Genomic DNA, 20,448 nt, shown 5'->3' with positions numbered 1-20,448 from the left:
TTTAACAGATGTGTAGTGGTACCTAATTGTAGCTTTAATTTGCATTTCCCTAATGAGTAATGGGACTGACCATCTTTTCAAGTGCTGATTTTATGTATCTTCCTTGGTGAAATGTCCGTTCAAATCTTTTGCTTATTAGGTTGTTTTCTAATTATTAACTTTTGAGAAGAAGTTCTTTCTATATTCTGAATCTAAATCCTTTACTACAAATATGATTTGCATATTCTTTTCTCACTCTGTGACTTATCTTTTCCATTCTCTTTATAGTGTCTCCCAAAGGATGAATATTTCTACTTTTATTAAAGTCCAGTTATTAATTTTTTCTTTTATGGATCTTGCTTTTTGTATCTTATCTAGGACATCTTTGCCTAATCCAAGGTTATCAAGCTTTTCTATGGTGTCCTAACATATATAAGTGCTTAATACATAAATTGTTAATGAATATCTATTCAATAAATTGAGGTGAGGTACTTTTTGATTTTCAATAATGCATTTTTATAACAATACAGGAGGAAAATATTGGTGATTTTCTTCCTAGAATGAGTTCATCAGATCCTTCTCAATATGAAGGGCTACAAGCTGGAGACTTACTTGGAAACCTTATACACTTGGGGAATTTGTTAAAGATTAGGGTAGATTGAACAGATTTAACAGTATTTAACAACTTCATTGCATAGGAAGTTTGGGAGTACAAAGTAGGAAGTTTATCTAAAGGATTGAATAGCCTGAACGACTCATTTTATCAAGAAATCATCCACAGTTTTTAAAATGGGATAGTAATTATGAATATAGCCTGGTGGATATAATTCTAGTCTTTATCCAACCCTCATGAACCTATCTATCTGGTTCCCAGAAGGAGAGGGCTATAATTAACAACTGCAACAGATATTTTCCTGTAATACAAACAAACAAAAACCTATAAAATTTGTAGCCTAAGCAGAAATGATTTGGGTTCCAGGATCAAATGTTATATAAAATATGGAGTAATGCCCCCCTCTCACACTTCACCTTAGACCTTCACAAAATAGAGTTCTTTACAAAATGGAAATGTCTTGCGAGAGAGAGAGAGAGAGAGAGAGAGAGAGAGAGAGAGAGAGAGCCACATAAGATCAAATCAAGTATTGCCATTTTGTCTTACAAGTTGGTAGCGAAACCCAGCCTGCTTGCTTGGCTTTATTTACTTATGGTAGCTAAGAGTTTGTGAATGGTGCTGAAAAACTGGGTGCTTTGCAGGGTTTATAACTGAGTTGGCTTTGGTGAGTAGAGGGACATATTTTTGAACTCCCAAATAATCAGCAACACCGCTACCTTTTCCTTTCAAGAGCCTATTGGTGAAGTCCTTGGTGGCTAGCTGGTAGCCATGAGTATATTGTTTTGTTTTGTCTTTCCTCCAGGTATAAGAGGCCTTCTCCATAATAAACATCATTAATGAGCCTTCTAATGTACAAATAAACTTGCAATCTTTCCAGACAATTCTTTGCTCCTTACTGTAAAATAGCATAGATCTGGTCTTCTAGTTTTTCTCTTTTCAGGTACAATAGGAAAGTTAACATAATAATAGGTGGAGTTCTGCCCACCGTGAAGGTTTTCTTCTCCATAGTTATTCTGGGACTCTTTTAAGCCAGGATCTAATACCATGAAATGTTTGGGATTCTTTCTTGTCTAATAATGTCCGCAAAAAACTTCATCTGAGGTCTTAGATGTAGGCTGAGGAAGAGACAGCAGAATGACAGAATTGGAAAAACATGTTGGGAAGTGAGAAAACTGTTCTTGAAATTCACTTGGACTTTCAACATCTGTTTAGGTCTTATTTTGTATATAACTCTTCTACTTGATAATTTAATGCTGTTGGGAATTCATAATTTATAAGGCCAGCCATATCAAATAATGTTAAATTCATGATAGGTGGGTAAGGGCTCCTAATTTCTTGAAAGCCAAGGATGGTTTTTAGTATCCCTTAGAGATTAATAGCAACAAATAAAAAACCAAAAACTACATTGTCTGCATTGTCTTAGAATGTTCAAAGTTTTAGGTTTCACATTTAGATCTATATTGTATTTTGAGTTTTTTAAATTGACTCTTTGCAAATAGATATTCAAAGTTCCAAACCATTTGATGAAAAAACTATTCTTTCTCCACTGATTTGCCTTTGTATCTTGGTCAGAAATCAGTTGTCCATACACATACCTGTTTCTGGACTCCCTATTCTGTTTTACTGATCTATCTGCCTATCTTTTTACCAATGCCACCACATGACTTTATAATTAATCTTTAAATAAGGTTATGTTAGTCCTTCAGCTTTGTTCTTCTTTTTCAGTGTTGCTTTGGTGATATTAAGACCTTTGTATTTTCATATGACTTTTAGAATCAACCTGTCAATTTCTAACAAGAAAAAACATGAGATTTTCATTGGAATTGTGTTGAATCTATAGATAATTTGTGTAAAATTGGCATGTTAATAAATGTGGGTCTTTTGACCTATAGACATAGTATGTGTCTCCAGTATTCAGTCTTGGTTAATTTGATCTTCTTTGATTTCTCTCAGCAATGTTTTGCAGTTTTCAATGTATGGGTCTTACACACTCTATGATGCATTCCTAAATATTTCATGATTTTGATGCTATTATGAATAGTATTTTTAAATGTAAATGTTCAATTGTTCATTTGCTGGTAGTTACCTCAAATGCATGTGATGATTAGTCTCTATAGACTGTCATGTCTGTATTCTGAAGTCAGGAAGACCTCTAGATTTTGTCTGGGTTCCCTCCCCACTGCACAGTGGTCTGGGAACCCTCTAAAGGCAGAAAGTGCAGCAATTGTAGGTCACCTTCACTTGTTTCCTGTCTTTTGTTGCTTATGTTAGGTGTTCAAAACTATTGTTTCATATATTTTGTATAGTTTTGGTTGTTTTGGGTGGGAAGATAAATCCACTCCTTTTTACTACATCATGGCTGGAAGTGAATCTTCACCTTTTAAAAATACCCTGCTCATTTTCTTGTTTAACTTTTTATGATGAAATAGTTTGCATACATACAACAATGGGGAGAATACAATAATGAAACCCCATATAGCTGTCACTCAGATTCAATAATTATCAACACATTGAATCTGTTTTTCAACTGTTCTACTACCTCCCTCAGTCTGTATTTTTTTGGAACTATTCCAAATATCATATAATTTCATTTGAAAAAAATTCAGTATATATGTAAACTATAACGATTCCTTTTTAATTCCTTTACCTAAAAAAAGTAAAATAACTCCATAATTTAAAAAATTAATTATATAAAAGGGTTGAAATTTACTCAATTGAATAACAAGTGTGTGTTTATACATGTATATATTTTTTCAAATCAGGATCCAAATAAAGTCTACATATGGCAATTAGTTAATATGTCTCAGGTTTTTTGAACTCTACTTGTTCCCTCCTCTATATCTTATTTTTTTCCTTGCAATTTTTTTTATTGAAGAAAGTAAATGATTCATCCTGTGGGTTCCATAGTTTGGATTATATTGATTACATAATAATAAAGTTATTTAACATAATTTTTTTATAGCTTGAACTTTCCAAAAATTGGTAGTTAGATCTGAGGCTTGAGTTTTTGGCAAGAATACTTCATAGTTGATATCACATACTTCCAACGGGAGGTACATACTATCTAATTATTTTCTTTTTGTGATTTTAGCAGACATTAATGCTTCTGACCCAGATTAACTATTTCATTAGGAGTTTTAAATTTCTATTTCTATCATAACATCTTCACATACTAAGGGTAGTATTTCTACAACTATTTCATTACTCTCAGATTCAGTTTGTTTAAGAAAGATGGGGTTAATATTTTATTATTACCTTTTATATACTAGCTTTCAAATTAATGGGTTGATCTTCTAGCATTATCCAAAGGATTTTTTAGTGTCATTGTGGATGCATGATGTTAAACATTGTTGGCACATTTCCATCTTTGGCAACTTTTATTCTTACTGTGCTCTAATTGTCTCATCTTTGGCCATTGAGTGTCTCCTCAGGTTGGCTTCTGAATTCTTTTCGCTGTGACCCCAGTACTCTTTATTTCTTTTTGATATGATATGATATGATATATGATATGATATGATATTCCAAACTTATCTTGGAAAATTCTTGCTCCAAACCTGGACACATTCATTTTTCCAAAGAGCCCTTAAATATGGTAGTTAGAGACCTCAACCAGAGCACTCAGAATGGCCACCCAGGGATCCCCAGAATGATAATTTTTATGGTGTTAGTCACTGTTACTCAACCTTTTCAGAAGACAGACCTAGTCTTCTGACATTTCTTTTTAGAGAGGGAGAGAGAAGGATGGGGAAGGGGTAGAGGGAGAGAGAGAATCTTAAGCACACTTCATGCCTAGCACAGAGCCCTCACAACCCTCAGATCATGACCTGAATTGTAATCAAGAGTCAGATGCTTAGCCAACAGCCACCCAGGAGCCCCATCTTCTGACATTTCTAAATCAAGTTTGGAACTATGGGCTTTTTACTTAAGTTTGTTGATTGTATTTTTGTCTCTCCTTCCTCTAACTCAAAAGTCATGATTCTTTTTTTTTTTAGTTTTTTTTATAAGTTTATTTTTTATTGGTGTTCAATTTGCCAACATATAGAATAACACCTAGTGCTCATCCCATCCAGTGCCCCTCTCAGTGATTCTTAATGACAGCAACAAATTACTCATTTACTCTATCCCTTATATGCAGTAATCTCAGAATAGAAAGTCAAAATACCTGGGAGGAATATAATTCCTAAAAACAATTTGAGATTTTGTTGAAGTTTTTCTTTTTCTCTGTTTGTGGCATACCATTTGAAGTATATAAATTATACTCAAAAAAAAAAAAACAACTTATGTTTCAAAGTTACCCAAAATGGTTCTTCTTTGTATGGTTATGCCAGCAACTCGATAGGTTCATCTCATTCGTTTTTTAGATTTTTAGTGTTAGCTTTTCAAATTTATTTTTTATTAGTTTATGTAGATACTATACACAAATATATATTATTTAAAAATATATAAATTATATGAATTATATAAAATCTTATAAAATATCTACATGGTTCAAAAATTAAATCTGTAAGACAAGACATTCAGAAGAGTCTGGCTCCTATCCTTCTTTTCTCTACCTTGTGCAGTCTCTCTGTCTTTCTGATTTATTCTTACATTTAAAAGATGCAAAGAAATTATATATAATATCCATATCTATATAGTATATATGCAGAATTGCGTATGTATTTATCTTGCTGCTTAGGTAACAGGGGTATATGTGTTTAGCTCATATTTCCTAGTGTGTATGCTTTACATACTTTTATTTTTCATTGGAACATAGTTGACATACAATATTATATTAGTTTCAGATGTATTTACATACTTAACCATGCTTCCTAGAGATTCTTTCATAGTGGGATATATAAATATTTTTTACTCATTATTTTAGCTTTCTAGTACTCATGTATGGAGGAACCATTGTTTATTCAATCAGTTCTCTGTTAAGGATTTTATTCTATTTTTTTCAGTTTTTTACAGATAATGCTGTAATAAAGAGGCTTGTGTATATGTCTGTCTTTTCATATTTCCACCAGTCTATCTTTGATATAGATTTCAAGGAGTAAAATTGCTGAGTTAAAGAATAAATGTGTATATGTATTTTTGCTAGATAGATATTGCCAAATTTCTTTCCATGGAGATTATACCAGCTTGCATTTGTGCCAGAAATATGTGAGAGTGCCTGTTTCTTCACAGTGTTATAGACAGAATATGCTGGGAAACCTTTACATTTTTCTAATTAGCTAGGTGGGCAATGTTAGATGTAGCTCTCCCCCCAAAACCTTTTGTTAAAAATATTTTATTTATTTATTCATGGGAGACACAGAGAGAAGCAGAGAGAGAAACAGAGACAGGAGAAGCAGGCTCCATGCAAGGAGCCCGATGCAGGACTTGATCTCAGGGACCCCAGGATCACGCCCTGAGCCAAAGGCAGATGCTCAACCACGGAGTGACCCAGGCATCCTCTTTCTCCCCCTTTCTTTAAGGAAATAAAACTTACAGAAAAGGTGCAAGAATAGTTCAAATAACTTTTTCCCCCGAGCCTTTTGAGAGCAAGTTGCCAACATATGGCTCCATGACTCCTACATATTTTCGTGTATATTTCTTAAAGACAAGGACATTTTCCTACATAAAAGACAGGTAACCATTAATATCAGGAAGTTAATATTGACATATTAATAGCAAATGCTCAGACCCCATTCAAGTTTTGCCAGTGGTCTTAATAATAATGTTCTTTCTTTCCCTTCGTTCTTTCTTTCTTTCCTTCAAGATTTTATTTATTCATGAAAGACACAGAGAGAGGGGCAGAGACACAGGCAAAGGGAGAAGCAGACCCCCCGCAGAGAGCCTGATGCAGGACTCGATCCCAGGACCCTGGGATCATGACCTGAAACAAAGGCAGACACTCAACCGCTGAGCTACCCAGGTGCCCCTTAATAATGTTCTTTACAAGAAAGGATTTGGGATCACACAATACTATTGTTTGACACCTCTTTAATCTTCAAACTTTCCTTGACTTCGTGACCTTGACTCCTTTGACTCTGGTTATTTTATGGAATGCCTCTCATTTTGGATTTGTGTGATGTTTCCTCATAGTTAAATTCAGGTTATGCACTTTGGGCTACAATATCATAAATGTGATGCCATGTCCTCATTGCTTCTTCTCAGGTGGTACATAATTTAAATTTGTCCTATTACTGGTAATGTTAACTAGGATCAATTAATTAAATATTATCTGCCAGGTTTCTCCATTGTAAATTTACTCTTTTCTCCTTTGTAATTAACAGTTATTTTGTTAAGAGACACTTTGAGACTATGTAAATAAGCCATCCTCATTAAATTTACCCACTAGTTGTATCCATTTCTATTTCTTGGCTAAATTATTACTTTGATAGTTGCCAAATAGTGATTTTTCTACTTGTGTCTTTTCTCCTACATTAATTGTAATTTTACTGTAAGAAAAAGCTATCTTTTCTCCCCATTTATTTATCCATTTATTTATGTCATATGAACTCATGAATTCCTATTTTATTTTATGGATTATAGTTCATTTCCCATTATTTACTGTGATGCTCAAATCATTACAGATTTAGGCAATGAGAGCCCGTTAAGTTGGCTTTGATATTTTTTCTGTCTCCATCTTTTCTCGAGCACTTTTATACTTAATGTTGCAACTAAATGTTCTAGCTCATATGATACTTTTCTTGGCCCAGCCTTGTAACCAGCCATTTCCTTAAGGAACCCTGATTCTTTTTTAGGGGGAGGAATAGAATTTAGAAAACAAAATGTGGGCAATAAATATGCACATTATTATTGGGGTTTCGCTGCTCCCAGGCCCTCTTAGAATTAGTGAATGTATGCACAAAAAAAAAGACAAGCAAACATATTATATATGTATGTATTCTCACATACATATTCATTTACATCTATATTATTTCTCTATTTATCTACTGAAAACCCATCAGTTTACATTGTTGTCTCCAATTCTAATTCAATACCGCAGAGTTCAGTCTAGTTTTATTTCTGTCTATATTTGTAATTTGCTATCTTTGTGGGAAACCTGGCTCTCATTAGCCTCATTATATCTACTTATTCTATCAATCCCTGCTGAGTGTAGTCTGCCACCCATCATTACTGATATTCCCTCCCACTTCCATGTAGACACCTTTTTCACTCTGCTTGGACTCCAACATCCCACACCAGGCTACTGTCACCATGGGGGCCCTTCTTTCCCTCTTTGGGCTCTGACACCCTGCACCAGGCCATGTAAACACCTGTCTATCCCTGTTAGGCTCCAAAACCTGCAGCTGGCTGCCATGCACATCCCCACCACCAACCTTCTGCAAGGATGCCTCACTTGTTCAACCCCTATAGCTTTGGGACTCAGTGAGGAAGGAAAAAAAGTTTAGAAGAAAGTAGACAGGAAGGTAGGTAGGAAGGAAAGGATTTTAATTTTTTAATTATGAGTAAGAATGAGATTTTTTCAAATGTTTAACATGCTACTTGCATTGTGTGTGCGTGTGAGAACTGTTAACATCTCCAGCAATTTTACTATAGTCATTTGCTATACAACTCTTTTTTTAGGAGTTCTTTATGTATTAGGAATATTAATCTTTTGTCATATAATGTAAGTTTCAAATATGTTTTCTGAATTTGTCTTTAGTTTTTTTCCCCCTGCTTATTTATTTATTGTTTTGCCACACAAAGGTTTTTATTTTTTGCAGTTTATTACTTTTTTCTTATTGTTTCCAGATTTTGAATTGATGTTGAGGAACGGCTTCCATTTTGGAAATGCCCTGGTTGCTTTTTCATTGATTTCCAATTAAGGTAGATGTTGGGCTATGTGTTTATGGGATAAAAAATCTGACTTGACTCTGCCATCTCGCACTTTCAGCAGGAGTCCAAGAGCTGGAATCATGTTTCCTGGTACCTGGAGATTTATTAGTTTTGACGGGGAACAAAGTACAAATGCCATGCGATGCCATCCTGATTGACGGCAGCTGTGTGGTAGATGAAGGCATGCTGACAGGTAGGGTCCTGTCTCACAACTTACAGCCTCTGTGAGCTCTCCCAGGTTCCTCTGCTATCTGATGACAATGGCAAAGCATGGCAAAGCACAGGGGTTTTGTGGGACCTTCCCACTCTCACAAGTTTTCCTTAACTGTCCTGCTCTGGATGGTTCTGAGAGTTCAAATTAAAGCTGCTTTCCATGTGCTAGGTTTGATATAGTTATAACTTTCTGAGTGCTTAGCATTTTCTTCTTGAATCAAGAGTATTACAGCCCTGTCATTTTACCTTAAAAGATTGTGGAGATCATTAGACATTTCAGAATCATCTGTGACTTTTATGTTTAGTGTTTTCACATGAAATATATCTTCAGATAAACTTGGAGGATTTGAAACCTGTTGATGACATCCTGAAACCTAGGTCAAGTCCAAGCTCTTCCTGGCTTGGCTTGAACATGTTGAAAAGGTCATGACACAGGATTTGGCACATCTATTACTTTGAAAATACACATTGGGAATTTTGGACTACCTATATTTCATTTTTAAAAAAGTATGCTGAAGGGGCACCTGGGTAGCTCGGTCGGTTAAGCGTCTGCCTTCAGCTCAGGTCATGATCTTGGGGTCCTGGGATGGAGCCCTGGGTCAGGATCCCTGCTCAGCAAGGATCTTGCTTCTCCTTCTCCTTCTGCCCCCTGCTTGATTTGTTCAAGGTCACAGTGCTTTGAGTTCTCATGTGTACATTTGGAAATGTGATATCAGCATTTCTGTAAGATAAAGAAGAATCATAACGTCTTTTCCACAGATGGACTAGGGGGCGAGAAGACACAATGACATACAGTGGTTCCCACGAAAGCCCAAATTGAATCCATTTCTCCTGGGCAGACCAGGAAGGCATGAAATAGAGACAAGAACACATCTTTCTTCTGTTAACTTTACCAAAAAAAATTTTAAATGTGTGGCAGGCCAGGTTTCTTCCTATAAGGAGTACATAGGTTTGTAAAAATCTCTTAGTGCTGGGACTTCTGCAATGCTAAATACCATTTTCCTGGCAAAAGTGGCTATATATATATATATATATATATATATATATATATATATATATATCCCACTCTGTGAAGACCAGTGGAAGACTTTATAAGGTTTGTTTCTCAAAACAGGCCCTAATTATTTCCATAACTTCATTCACCACCTTGATTAGCACTTCAACCTGCTGCAACCTGTCCCTTCCACCACAATGACAAAATTCACCTCTTTCTCAATAGCCAAATTCAAAGGATTCCTCATATTTCTCTTCTTATTGACTTCTCTGCTGCTTTTAAGTATTCTGACCATCTCTTCCTCTGGAAAACTCTCTTCTTAACCTTCCAAGACAGCACTGTTTTTCCAAGTTCTTCTACCACTGTTCATGCCATCCCGTGTCCTGTGCTGCCCCTCTTCCTCCTTATCCTGGACTATTGGTGTTGCTCAGGGTTGGCTCCTAGTCCAATTCCCTTCAGTCCTCACACATGGTCCCTAAGTAATCTCATCTCTCCTTGGCTTTAATCATAGTCTGGTGAACTCTGACTAAATGTCTCTGGTCAAGGCCTCTCCCTTGAATGCCAGACCCAAATAAATAAACACAAGACATCTCAAAGAGCCATTCCACAAAGCATCTCCAACTTATGGTGACCATAAGACAATTCTTCCCTCCTCCCGTAATCCCTGTGTTGATGACTATTGCCACCCTCTGCTCATTTTCCCATGTCAGAAACCAGGATGCCATTTTGAATTTCTCTGTCCCTGTGACCTGCCAATAGAAAAATCTCCCCAAGTTTTGTAACTACTTTCCTCCTCATTTCTCAAATCCATTATTTCCTCTCTATTCCCACTGCCAACTGCCATAGCTCAGACCTCGTTCTCTCCAATGGAATGCCCAGCCTCCAGCCTCACCAAACTTCAATCCACTCCCTATATTGCAGACTCCTTTATACACAAATATGATACTGCACTCCTGAATAAAGCAGTGAATTATTTCCCCACCCCTTTCTGCCACTAATGCTTATAAAACCCATTTAAACCCTTAAATATGTGCACTTAGGCCCTCCAGGCTTTGGCTCCTACACAGCTCTCATGGCCACTTACTCCTCATGCTCCACATTCTGGACTGTACAACTTGCTATTCCCTACATAGCTATTTCTAGCCTTTTTAAGCACCCACATTTGATGTTACAAAACTTACAGTATTCATAATACAACATTATACTTATTTGTCTAGATTACAAATCTCCTAAAAACAAGAACCATATTTCTTTCTCCTTGTAGCCCTAAAACCTAGGGTTGTCCCTGCTACCATAGCAGGCTTAAAACAAATGTCTGTCACATGCTGAGTGAATGCATGCATGATTTAAATGAGTGAAGTTTCCTGACCTCACAAAATGAGATGTATATTTTCTATAGGAGAAAGTATTCCAGTGACTAAAACTCCATTACCCAAACTGGAGAGTGCTGAGCCCTGGAAAACACAGAGTGAAGCAGACTATAAACGACATGTCCTCTTCTGTGGGACAGAGGTTATCCAAGCCAAGGGAGGGTGCTCTGGGACCGTGAGAGCAGTGGTGCTGCAGACTGGTGAGTCAACATCTCTTCTTTTGTTTTGCTACTTTAAGGAAATATTTTTGTTCCATTTGTCTAGTGCCTTAAATTTATGAGGTAAGGAATAGTCTTTAGGTAATAAACCAACTGTATGTAAATTTATATATTTTAAGTGTGAATTGCACTATGGCGTATGCCTTTTAGTAAAACTAACACTGATGACAATTGTTTATGTGTTTTATAGTTTATGAACTATTGCCATATAGCAAACCAGCACAGCAAAGATGCTGGGCCTAGACCTTAGATCTTTTAACCCCAAATCCCAAGTTCCTTCTCGTCAGGGTTAGAAACTAAAAACTTTACACTGAAAAGTATTAGAAATTAAGTCCATTGGTATTTACTGGGCCATATGGTTTCAATTCAGTTAATGTGCACACGTGCTTGGATGTATGAAAGAATGTTCATGAGTTGTTTCCTTATAATGAAGTTATACTTGGAAATGCTGTATTCTGACCCTACTGTGGTGGTTTCCTTGCTCTGAGATGCATTGAAATTGAAAGTAGAGAGAACAAAGATCAGAGAGCAATAGGCTCTGAAATGGGTATGTTGAGATATTTCCGTTGCAGCGCTCAGGTATTTTCCCAATTATCCTTTAGTTGTCTTTGGCTTAAGCACTGCTTAAATATCTCTAGAGAAAAACAAAGGCCATGTTGAGGCTTAGAAGAGCGCTAGCAGGAGGATTTGTCATCCTGAGAATGTGGACTGTGTGTTTGTTACTTTAGGATTCAACACTGCAAAAGGGGACCTCGTGAGATCCATTCTCTACCCAAAGCCAATGAATTTTAAGCTCTACAGGGATGCCATCAGGTTCCTCCTGTGCCTTGTGGGGACAGCAACCATTGGGTTGATCTATACTTTGTGTGTCTATGTGCTCAGCGGGGTAAACTGTTTTTGTTCTTTTACTACATGTACACACACACTCATCTATGTATAATTTATATTCTGCATGTTAACCTTTATGTCAGGCATGGTTTACAATCTGGGAAACAAAGCCAAACACTGAAACCTGCACACATACTCGAAGTTCCCCAATATAAGTGATTGATTGCTAAGTAATATTCTAACAATCTGATCTAGAGAGACAAAACACTGTTCATTGAGCTATCAACATGCCTCTCGTCTTGAACACTCCCCCTTACAATAATTTTTCATTTTTAATCTGAGAATATTTTTATTCCAATAATGTAGTGTTTTGTAGTTATTAAATAAGGAGTTTAAGATAAAACCCAGATACCCAGTGTTGGTGAGGTCATGGTTCCCTGGTGGTAGTACTAGGAATCATTACAAACTTTCTCATTGCACTTTGGAAAATATATGAGAGCCGTACTCATACTTTTTGAACCACATATAATTTCTGGGAATTTGAACAAATAAGTAAAAAAAAAAATGGAAAAAGGAAAAAGCCATATGCACAATGGTGTTCAGGATTGATTTACCTGTAATAGCTGCAGAGTGACGTTGTGTTCCAGGAACCTCCTGAGGAGATAGTGAAGAAAGCCCTCGATGTCATCACAATTGCAGTTCCTCCTGCCCTGCCTGCTGCTCTGACTACGGGCATTATCTATGCCCAGAGGAGGCTGAAGAAGAGAGGCATCTTTTGCATCAGCCCCCAGAGGATCAATGTATGTGGACAGTTAAACCTTGTCTGCTTTGACAAGGTATGTGTGTTTCATCCTCCTTCTCATCGCCATTTTATCATCATTGTCATTGGGTGGAGGTGCTTCACACTCCCTTAGGGCAGGAAACAGGATGTGGCATCAGACTTCATTTTATCTCTGGTTAGGGTGTATGATCTAGGAAAGGCACGTTTCTTGAGCTCTGAGATTCTGGAGTTTAGAGGAGGGAGAGTACGTACTGAATAGGTGAATCTTTTACAATCTTTCCAGCTCCAATATTCTATCAAATACAACTAATTAAAATGGCACTCTGTCCCTCCCCAGTCAAAACTCCATACAAAGAACAAAACTTAACCCTTTACTGTAGTCACTGCTGTATCCCTAATATTAAGAATATTGCCAGGTATATAGTCAGTGCTCAATAAATATTGAATTAATGAATGCATAAAAAAAAGAAAAGTTTATTTAACTTGTGTTTTACTTAGGTAAACGGACTTGGTTATAGGAAAGCCCCAGTCAAATCCTCACCATATTTTCCCATCTGCAATGTATTGCTTAAAGTTATCCTTGATTATATGCCAGTTATTCCAAACCAGCCTCTTATTCTACCTTCTCTGGAGTATATTCTTTCGACCTACGCCTCTACTGGGGGGAAGTAGAGCAATGAGAAGGGAAGATGGAGAAGATGGGCTGCTTTGTGCCCAAGTCTTCACTTATAAATATGACTGATGACTGCAGAGAGGTCAATGCCTTTGAAAGAAGTTTAACATTATTCACATTTCTGGTAAGCAGAGGCACTGCTCACCTTGTGCGGCCACAGGAGGAATGCCAGGCTTTGACGAGGAAACAAAGCAAGAGTGAGGGGAATGCTCGGGCGTGGTCTCTATTGGGGTCTCTCCAAGGAAGGCAAGTCAGACCATAGCTTATGATTGGCTTGTTTGAATGATGTGGGTGAGCTTGTGACTGTAGGATGGTCTCTGGCACTTGGCCCTGGGATGAGGAAGGTGAACTATTGCCTCCCCGGAGAAGGGGTCCAGCAGAGGATTGGTTAGTTTGCATGTCAAATGCATGCTGAGATCCTGGTTACCTGTGTAAGAACTGGCTAGCTCCAGAGATGCAGTCTTTCCTTAGAAAGTTTTTCTAAGCTGTCAAATCATCATAACATAAAGAAAATTAATTCAGTTCAAGGGTATTAGAGGCAGGTAAATATGGGTACACAAATGGATACAGGAAAGCAATAAAGTTTGTGGTTTTGACCAGAGTAAGACATTAGTAATAGGAGACACCTTTAATGTCTGCCTAAGAATTTTTTATGTACCCTTTAGGCAGTGGGGAGCCTTTGAGGTGTTTTTGCTTTCTAAATTGTTGTTCCCTTTTTTTCTTAATTTATTTTTTATTGTGGCAAAATATATATTAACCACTTTAACCATTTGTAAGCAGCTTTAAGTGCATTTGCATTGTTGTGCAATCATCACCACCATTCATTCATCTTGAGAATTTTTCCATCTTCCCAACCTAAAACCTATGCCCATTGAATAGTACATTAAGGTTTTTGATGGCAGAATGAAGGAGATCAGAGAAGTGTTATATAAGTACTGGGAGATCAGAGAGATCTACCAAGGTCAGAAGGTTAACATGGCTCTTGGCAACAATTCCGTATTATTTTGTCAGCAAACCAGCATAACAAAGAAGGATGTTCTATTTGCGGGGTCATCTCTTCCTTGGGCCTGGCAAAAGAAGCAGGTGTGAGAAAGACAATTATAACATGAATTTGGATAAAATAAGTAATAAATAATTATGAGCAATTATCATTACAATTTAGTCATACTCTATATGTCAGACATTAAGTTAAGCGCTTTATTTGTATTACCTTATTTGATATTCACAACCTTATCTGATTATAAGCATGTTATAAATAAGGGCTCTATGTTCAAAGGGATTAAATAATTTGCCCAGGTCATAGAGCTGGTGTTTTTGTTGTTGTTGTTTTAAGATTTTATTTATTTATTTGACAGAGAGAGAGAGTGTGAGCACAAGCAGGGGGAGTGGCAGGAAGAAGGAGAGGGAGAAGCAGGCTCCCCGCTGAGCAGGGAACAGATGCAGGACTTGATCTCAGAACCCTGGGATCATGACCTGAGTCAAAGACAGACAACTGACTGAGCCACTGAAGTGCCCCAATATAGCTGATGTTTTAAATGAGCCCAAGCTCCAGGAAAACTTACTTCATTATCCTGCACTGAGAGAAATACCAACAAGCAACTTTTTTTAGGTGTCAAATAGCAAACCATCTGTTTAGAGTAGGGAAAAATTCACTCATTACTTACTTCTGATGACATGCTTTTATCTTCTGCATAAAAACTGGAGCTCACTCATTTTATAGCTCCTACAGATTTACTGAGGCTTTCCTATCCATTCAGTCTACCATTAGATCCTTAAAACCAGGTTCTGGAGTGTGTGAGGCAAATACTGTTTTCTTCTTTTTATTGCCAGCTTGGCCAGACAACTGGTATAAGCTCTTCAGAGCTTCTGTCCAGGACCCCAGATACCCACCTCACTGTGTTCTTCCTTGAAGTATTGATCTCAGCAACGTGTTCGTGACATATTTCCCTGTTAAAACGTACCTTATGGGTTGTCATCACGGGGCTGCCCAATCTTTGGAGTAAACCAAGTGCTTGTTTCTGTTTAGACAGGCACCTTAACAAGGGATGGTTTGGATCTCTGGGGAGTCGTGCCCTGCGATAGGAGTGGGTGAGTACCCTGAACTGAATGCTTTGGTGTTTCTCTTTTCCCAGAAACAATACTCCACATTTTCCTCTGTAAATTAATAACGAAGACATTTTGGCTTTGGCCTTGGAGCAGTGGTTAACACAGTATCTTTATGTAATGTCTTTTTTTGAACACTTCCCAGTCTTACTAAAACATGCATTATCTCCCTTCACCCTAGCTCCCTGCCATGTGCTACTTAGGAGATGGAGGGGTTTCAAGTCCTTGCTAAAATGTAATTTGCAATAAATGAATGAATGAATGAATAAATAAATGAATGTAATTTCCTGTCAGCATATTAGTCAGGGGCTTGAAGTTGACCCAGTGTACCTAGTGTGGAGAATACTAGGACACTGTCCCTCTGGGAGGTCACATTGCCTGTACAAACAGAAGCGTTGCAGCGCGCCAGGAGGAAGCACTACACGGACTTGTGTACACTGAATTGCAGGAAGACGAACACCTGTGGAACCGTAGCTAATGCACTTATTTTCCTTGGTATCCGAGTTCTGGAAACCCCACCTTTTGGTTGCCAGAAACTCTTTCTGCCTGGCCAGAAAAGATTCCTCTTTGGCAATTTTCAGCTCAGGGTGGTAGGATTTTTCAGGGCCCTCTTGTGGCCATGTCTGACTCTGCAGCCCTGTCTGCTTCTGACCACTGTCTCCACTTGTGATCAGAACACGAAACACTTGACATTTACATTTTGAGTTATTCAGTGAAAATGTTTCCCTCTCCCACTTACAGATTCCACCACAAAAACATCTAATACATAAAAGGCACATGGTGGTTCTTCTGCGTTATGCAGATGACAATAAATTATCCATAAAAGATTTGTAATTATAGGTGTTTAATACACTTTCATATTAAAATATGATTCATAAACAAAAGTCTATTTCCTGAGTTAAAAAAAAAATCTTAGTGATTCTTGCCACTTTAGTCCACAGAAGAAACCTCTTATAACTATTAAACGTTCTGAAGTTCTTTTCATTTTCTCTCAAAGATAGATTTAGATATATACCTGGTCTTCCTGTTCACTAGTATGTTTCTGCTTCAGCTTCTACAAAAAATGTATATATTTATTCAAATATGTGAGCATCCTGAGAGCAGTCTGTTTCTTACTTAAATTTGTGTTCCTAGTGTGGTAGCATTATACCAGGCACACATAGTACATGCACAGCAAATGTTTGTTTAATTTAAATGAACTTAACTATGTTCCATCTTTTGAATGCTTTTCTACCTATTGAATTGCCATCATCTTATTCACAAAACTTTCTAAGAGTAGTGTATCAAATTTAAATAAAAACAACTAATATAATGTTTAAGTTGTTGATTGATTAATTAGGACTGCCACTTTTTCTTCCTTCTTTCTTTTCTTCCCTCAAAAAGGTCAAAGTTGGCTTTAAAGGACTAAAAAGGAAATTTAAAAATTGAAAAAAGATTGATAAATTTAATTAATAACATCAAACAAAACGTACTCAATACTAGATAAGAAGTAAGCATCTGACCTATTCACTATAAGTACCTTGTTGTAAAAGATAAGCTTATCTTTAATAATTCTTACCTTTTCCAAAAAGGCCAATGTGCCAGATACTTCAAGAACCATCAGAGGCTCTTTAGGTTACTTGAGAGGGATCAACCAGAAACATTCAAATGAAAATACAAGGACAAGGATGAAAGCAACAGTTTTATTTATTTGTTGTGCAAGCCAGAGGTTGGTCCAATCCTCAGGAACTCAAGAATTACATAGTGATGGGAGTGTGTGTGCCACCTTAAAAATAACATTTGTCCTCCTTGATCTGTGTTTACTTTTTAGTGTGAGTTCAAGCTTCTGTGTTAATCTCTCTGCTGGTGATTGCTTAATGTTTACTGAAATATTAGGGGGTATGTTGAAAACCACTAAGACAACTTGAACTTTTGATATATAAAAATAGATACGATCAACAGGATCAGTAATCAGCGAAGAGGTTTTTGAACTTCTAGGGAAGCTTGAATGAGGAAGCCAGGAAGAAATATGGCTGCATTATGAATTCACACTGTGATGCGGATGCTTTCAGGAATAAAAGGCTAGAGGACATAATTAAAGAATCGAAATGTCCATATCATGAGAAATAATCATCTGATCCCAGACACCGCATATGAAGACAAACTATGACAAAAACTTTTCCAAAAATAGTTATTAGGATGGTGAGAAGTCTGGAAACTGCACGTTGTCAGCACAGCTAGCGGTTCCTGTGTAATCCCAGAGGAAGAAAAGATAATGAGGATGTGCTTCAAACTAAGGGTGATACTTCTAGTTTTTCCCACGCCTTTGGAATTAAATCAGTTCCAGAAAGAGAGTAAGGAAGAGAGAGAGAGTTTGTAAGAACTTCAAAGACCTTTCTCATACTTGCTAAACTTCTAGAAGGATGATGGCTAAATGAAGCAATTTGGGAAGATTAGAGAATGGGTACTAATGTAACAAACCATGCTAAATTAATTTTTAAATAGATATTTACTTCCAGAAGCTCCATCTTGGCATGGAGGAAGAGCACTGAAGCCCCTTTTCTTTTCTCCTTTAGCTTTCAGGAAGTCCACAGCTTTGCCTCAGGGAGGTCTTTGCCGTGGGGCCCTCTGTGTGCGGCCATGGCCAGCTGCCACTCTCTGATCCTTCTCGATGGGACCATCCAGGGAGATCCTCTGGATCTCAAGATGTTTGAAGCCACCACCTGGGTAATACCATGCTCTTCAAAGAACCTAAGGAACTTCTCCAATGCCAGAACAACCCAGATTTCATAGTTATTCAATACTTACAAACGTGAGGTTTACAATATAGAGTTACATGTAGTAGAGACAGGGAAACTAATCTAAGTCTGTTTTCCTCATCTGTATGATGCAATTGGTAGTAGTATCTCCACTGTAGGATTATTGTAAGCTTTAAATGGAATGATGCATTTAAAAAATCCCTGGTAATGTGCCTGGCATATTACAGGTTAGTAGCATTAATATAATTATGATTATTATATATTTTCCATATCTTGAGACAATATAATTATTGTATAATTATTTTCCAACTCTTGAGCAATGTCTGGTTTTAAAGTTTTCTAGAACACGGGGATTTGGAAACAGCACTGGCTCCCATGTTTAGGATAACTCATTGTTACCAAAAGTTTTATTCCTATTCATTGAATATTGATTTTGTTTCTAAGGCTAGAAACAATAGAAAGGGAAACCATGAAAGAACTTTTGTTGAGACTTTGAAGTAGGCTTAAGAAGAAATGGTATATGTCGTTTCTAATGGCTGAGTAATATTCCATTGTATACATATACCACATCTTCTTTATCCATTCATCTTTCGATATTACTCAGCCATTAGAAACGACAAATACCCACCATTTGTTTCGACATGGATGGAACTGGAGGGTATTATGCTGAGTGAAGTAAGTCAATCGGAGAAGGACAAACATTATATGGTCTCATTCATTTGAGGAATATAAAAAATAGTGAAAGGGAATAAAGAGAAAAGGAGAAAAAATGAGTGAGAAATATCAGAAAGGGAGACAGAACATGAGAGACTCCTAACTCTGGGAAATGAACTAGGGGTGGTAGAAAGGGAGGTGGGTGGGGGTTGGGGGTGACTGGGTGACGGGCACTGAGGGGAGCACTTGATGGGATGAGCACTGGGTGTTATTCTATATGTTGGCAAATTGAACACCAATAATAAATAAATAAATATATATTTATATATTTTATATATAAATATATTTATATATATTATATATTATATATATAGTACAAATGGTATAGTTCAGGACCAGCAGGCTGGCTTCCTGGTTCTAGTTTTGGCTCTATTTTGATGCTTTGACAAGTCATCCCTCTTGTTGGGGCTTTGGCTTTTGTGACCTTAAAATGACAGGACTGAATTATATCAGTCAGCAGCGTTCCTATAAAACAAACAAAACAAAACTAACCAAACTGGAATCTTATCTTAAAAGCAAAACTTATTCAGAAGCATTCTATAAAAAAACAACAGTTGGAGTTGCTGTGGCTGAGATAGAAGATGGGGAGCATCACATGAGGTTCAGGGAAGTACCCTCCACATACTTAGCCACAAGCCCACCTCCACCCCCTGCATCCTGGCACAGCTCTAGGCCCCTGTGATACATGTGTTCTCCCCACCGAAGGACACAATCTCTGGAGTCCCTTCCAGCTCTAGTACGGCGTGCTTCTGTAACTATCTGATATAACTTTGCTGGTCTCTCATTCTTTCTGGGTTACTGTTTCTGTATCTTTAAGTAGGAATGACAATTTCCTTTCTGAGATTTTTTTCAACTGTTGGATGATATGATTACAAAGCATTTTGACATCTTCGGGGAAAAGGTTCCTTCGACTATGATTTAGGGTTATTATTTCAGCAATTACTGAGTGTTTACTTAACACTAGCCATGCACATCACAGTCCCTGCCCTGCCTGGCCCTGAGGACTATGGATTCAAATTAGACAGAAAGGGCAGGGCAGGGCAGGAGCAGCATCAGACTCCAGGGAAACAAAGACAGTATGGTGCTTGCCTCACACACAAGTCTGGCTCTTCATGCTCACTATTTTCAAGTTAAGCTCTTCAGAAGTGGAGAATGAACCTTTATGCAGCACATTCCAACGGAGAAAGCAGGATAAATTGCATGAATAATTCAGAAGTATCTGCCCTTCAAGTTCTGCTGCATTTCCAATGCACTTTTTTCCCCCTGTGGTGAATTAACTCTGGTTCACCTCCATCTAGCTGAGGGAGGAGACACCAAGCATACATTGAGGTGGTCTGAGGATTTTCTCAAGGAGTGAGTTTGAACCTAGTATTAGTGGATGAACAAGAAATAAATCTCTACAATGAAATATCCCA

The 20,448-nt window shown here is 37.4% G+C and overlaps 1 protein-coding gene across 3 annotated transcripts in view; it reads left to right on the top strand.

Moving 5' to 3' along the window:
• The window catches only part of ATP13A4 (ATPase 13A4), a 109,041-nt gene that overhangs the window by 52,614 nt on the left and 35,979 nt on the right, over positions 1-20,448 (top strand). For all 3 annotated transcript variants that reach the window (XM_055307850.1, XM_055307851.1, XM_055307852.1), the window contains exons 9-14: positions 8,460-8,594; positions 11,008-11,178; positions 11,925-12,082; positions 12,672-12,860; positions 15,505-15,566; positions 18,137-18,287. In XM_055307850.1, coding sequence (XP_055163825.1) covers positions 8,460-8,594; positions 11,008-11,178; positions 11,925-12,082; positions 12,672-12,860; positions 15,505-15,566; positions 18,137-18,287 — 866 coding nt within the window. The remainder of the gene's footprint in view (positions 1-8,459; positions 8,595-11,007; positions 11,179-11,924; positions 12,083-12,671; positions 12,861-15,504; positions 15,567-18,136; positions 18,288-20,448) is intronic.

Source organism: Nyctereutes procyonoides, unplaced genomic scaffold, assembly GCF_905146905.1.
Source record: "Nyctereutes procyonoides isolate TBG_1078 unplaced genomic scaffold, NYPRO_anot_genome, whole genome shotgun sequence".
In the NCBI taxonomy this organism is placed as follows: domain Eukaryota; kingdom Metazoa; phylum Chordata; class Mammalia; order Carnivora; family Canidae; genus Nyctereutes; species Nyctereutes procyonoides.
This window is presented reverse-complemented; position numbering and strand designations above follow the sequence as displayed.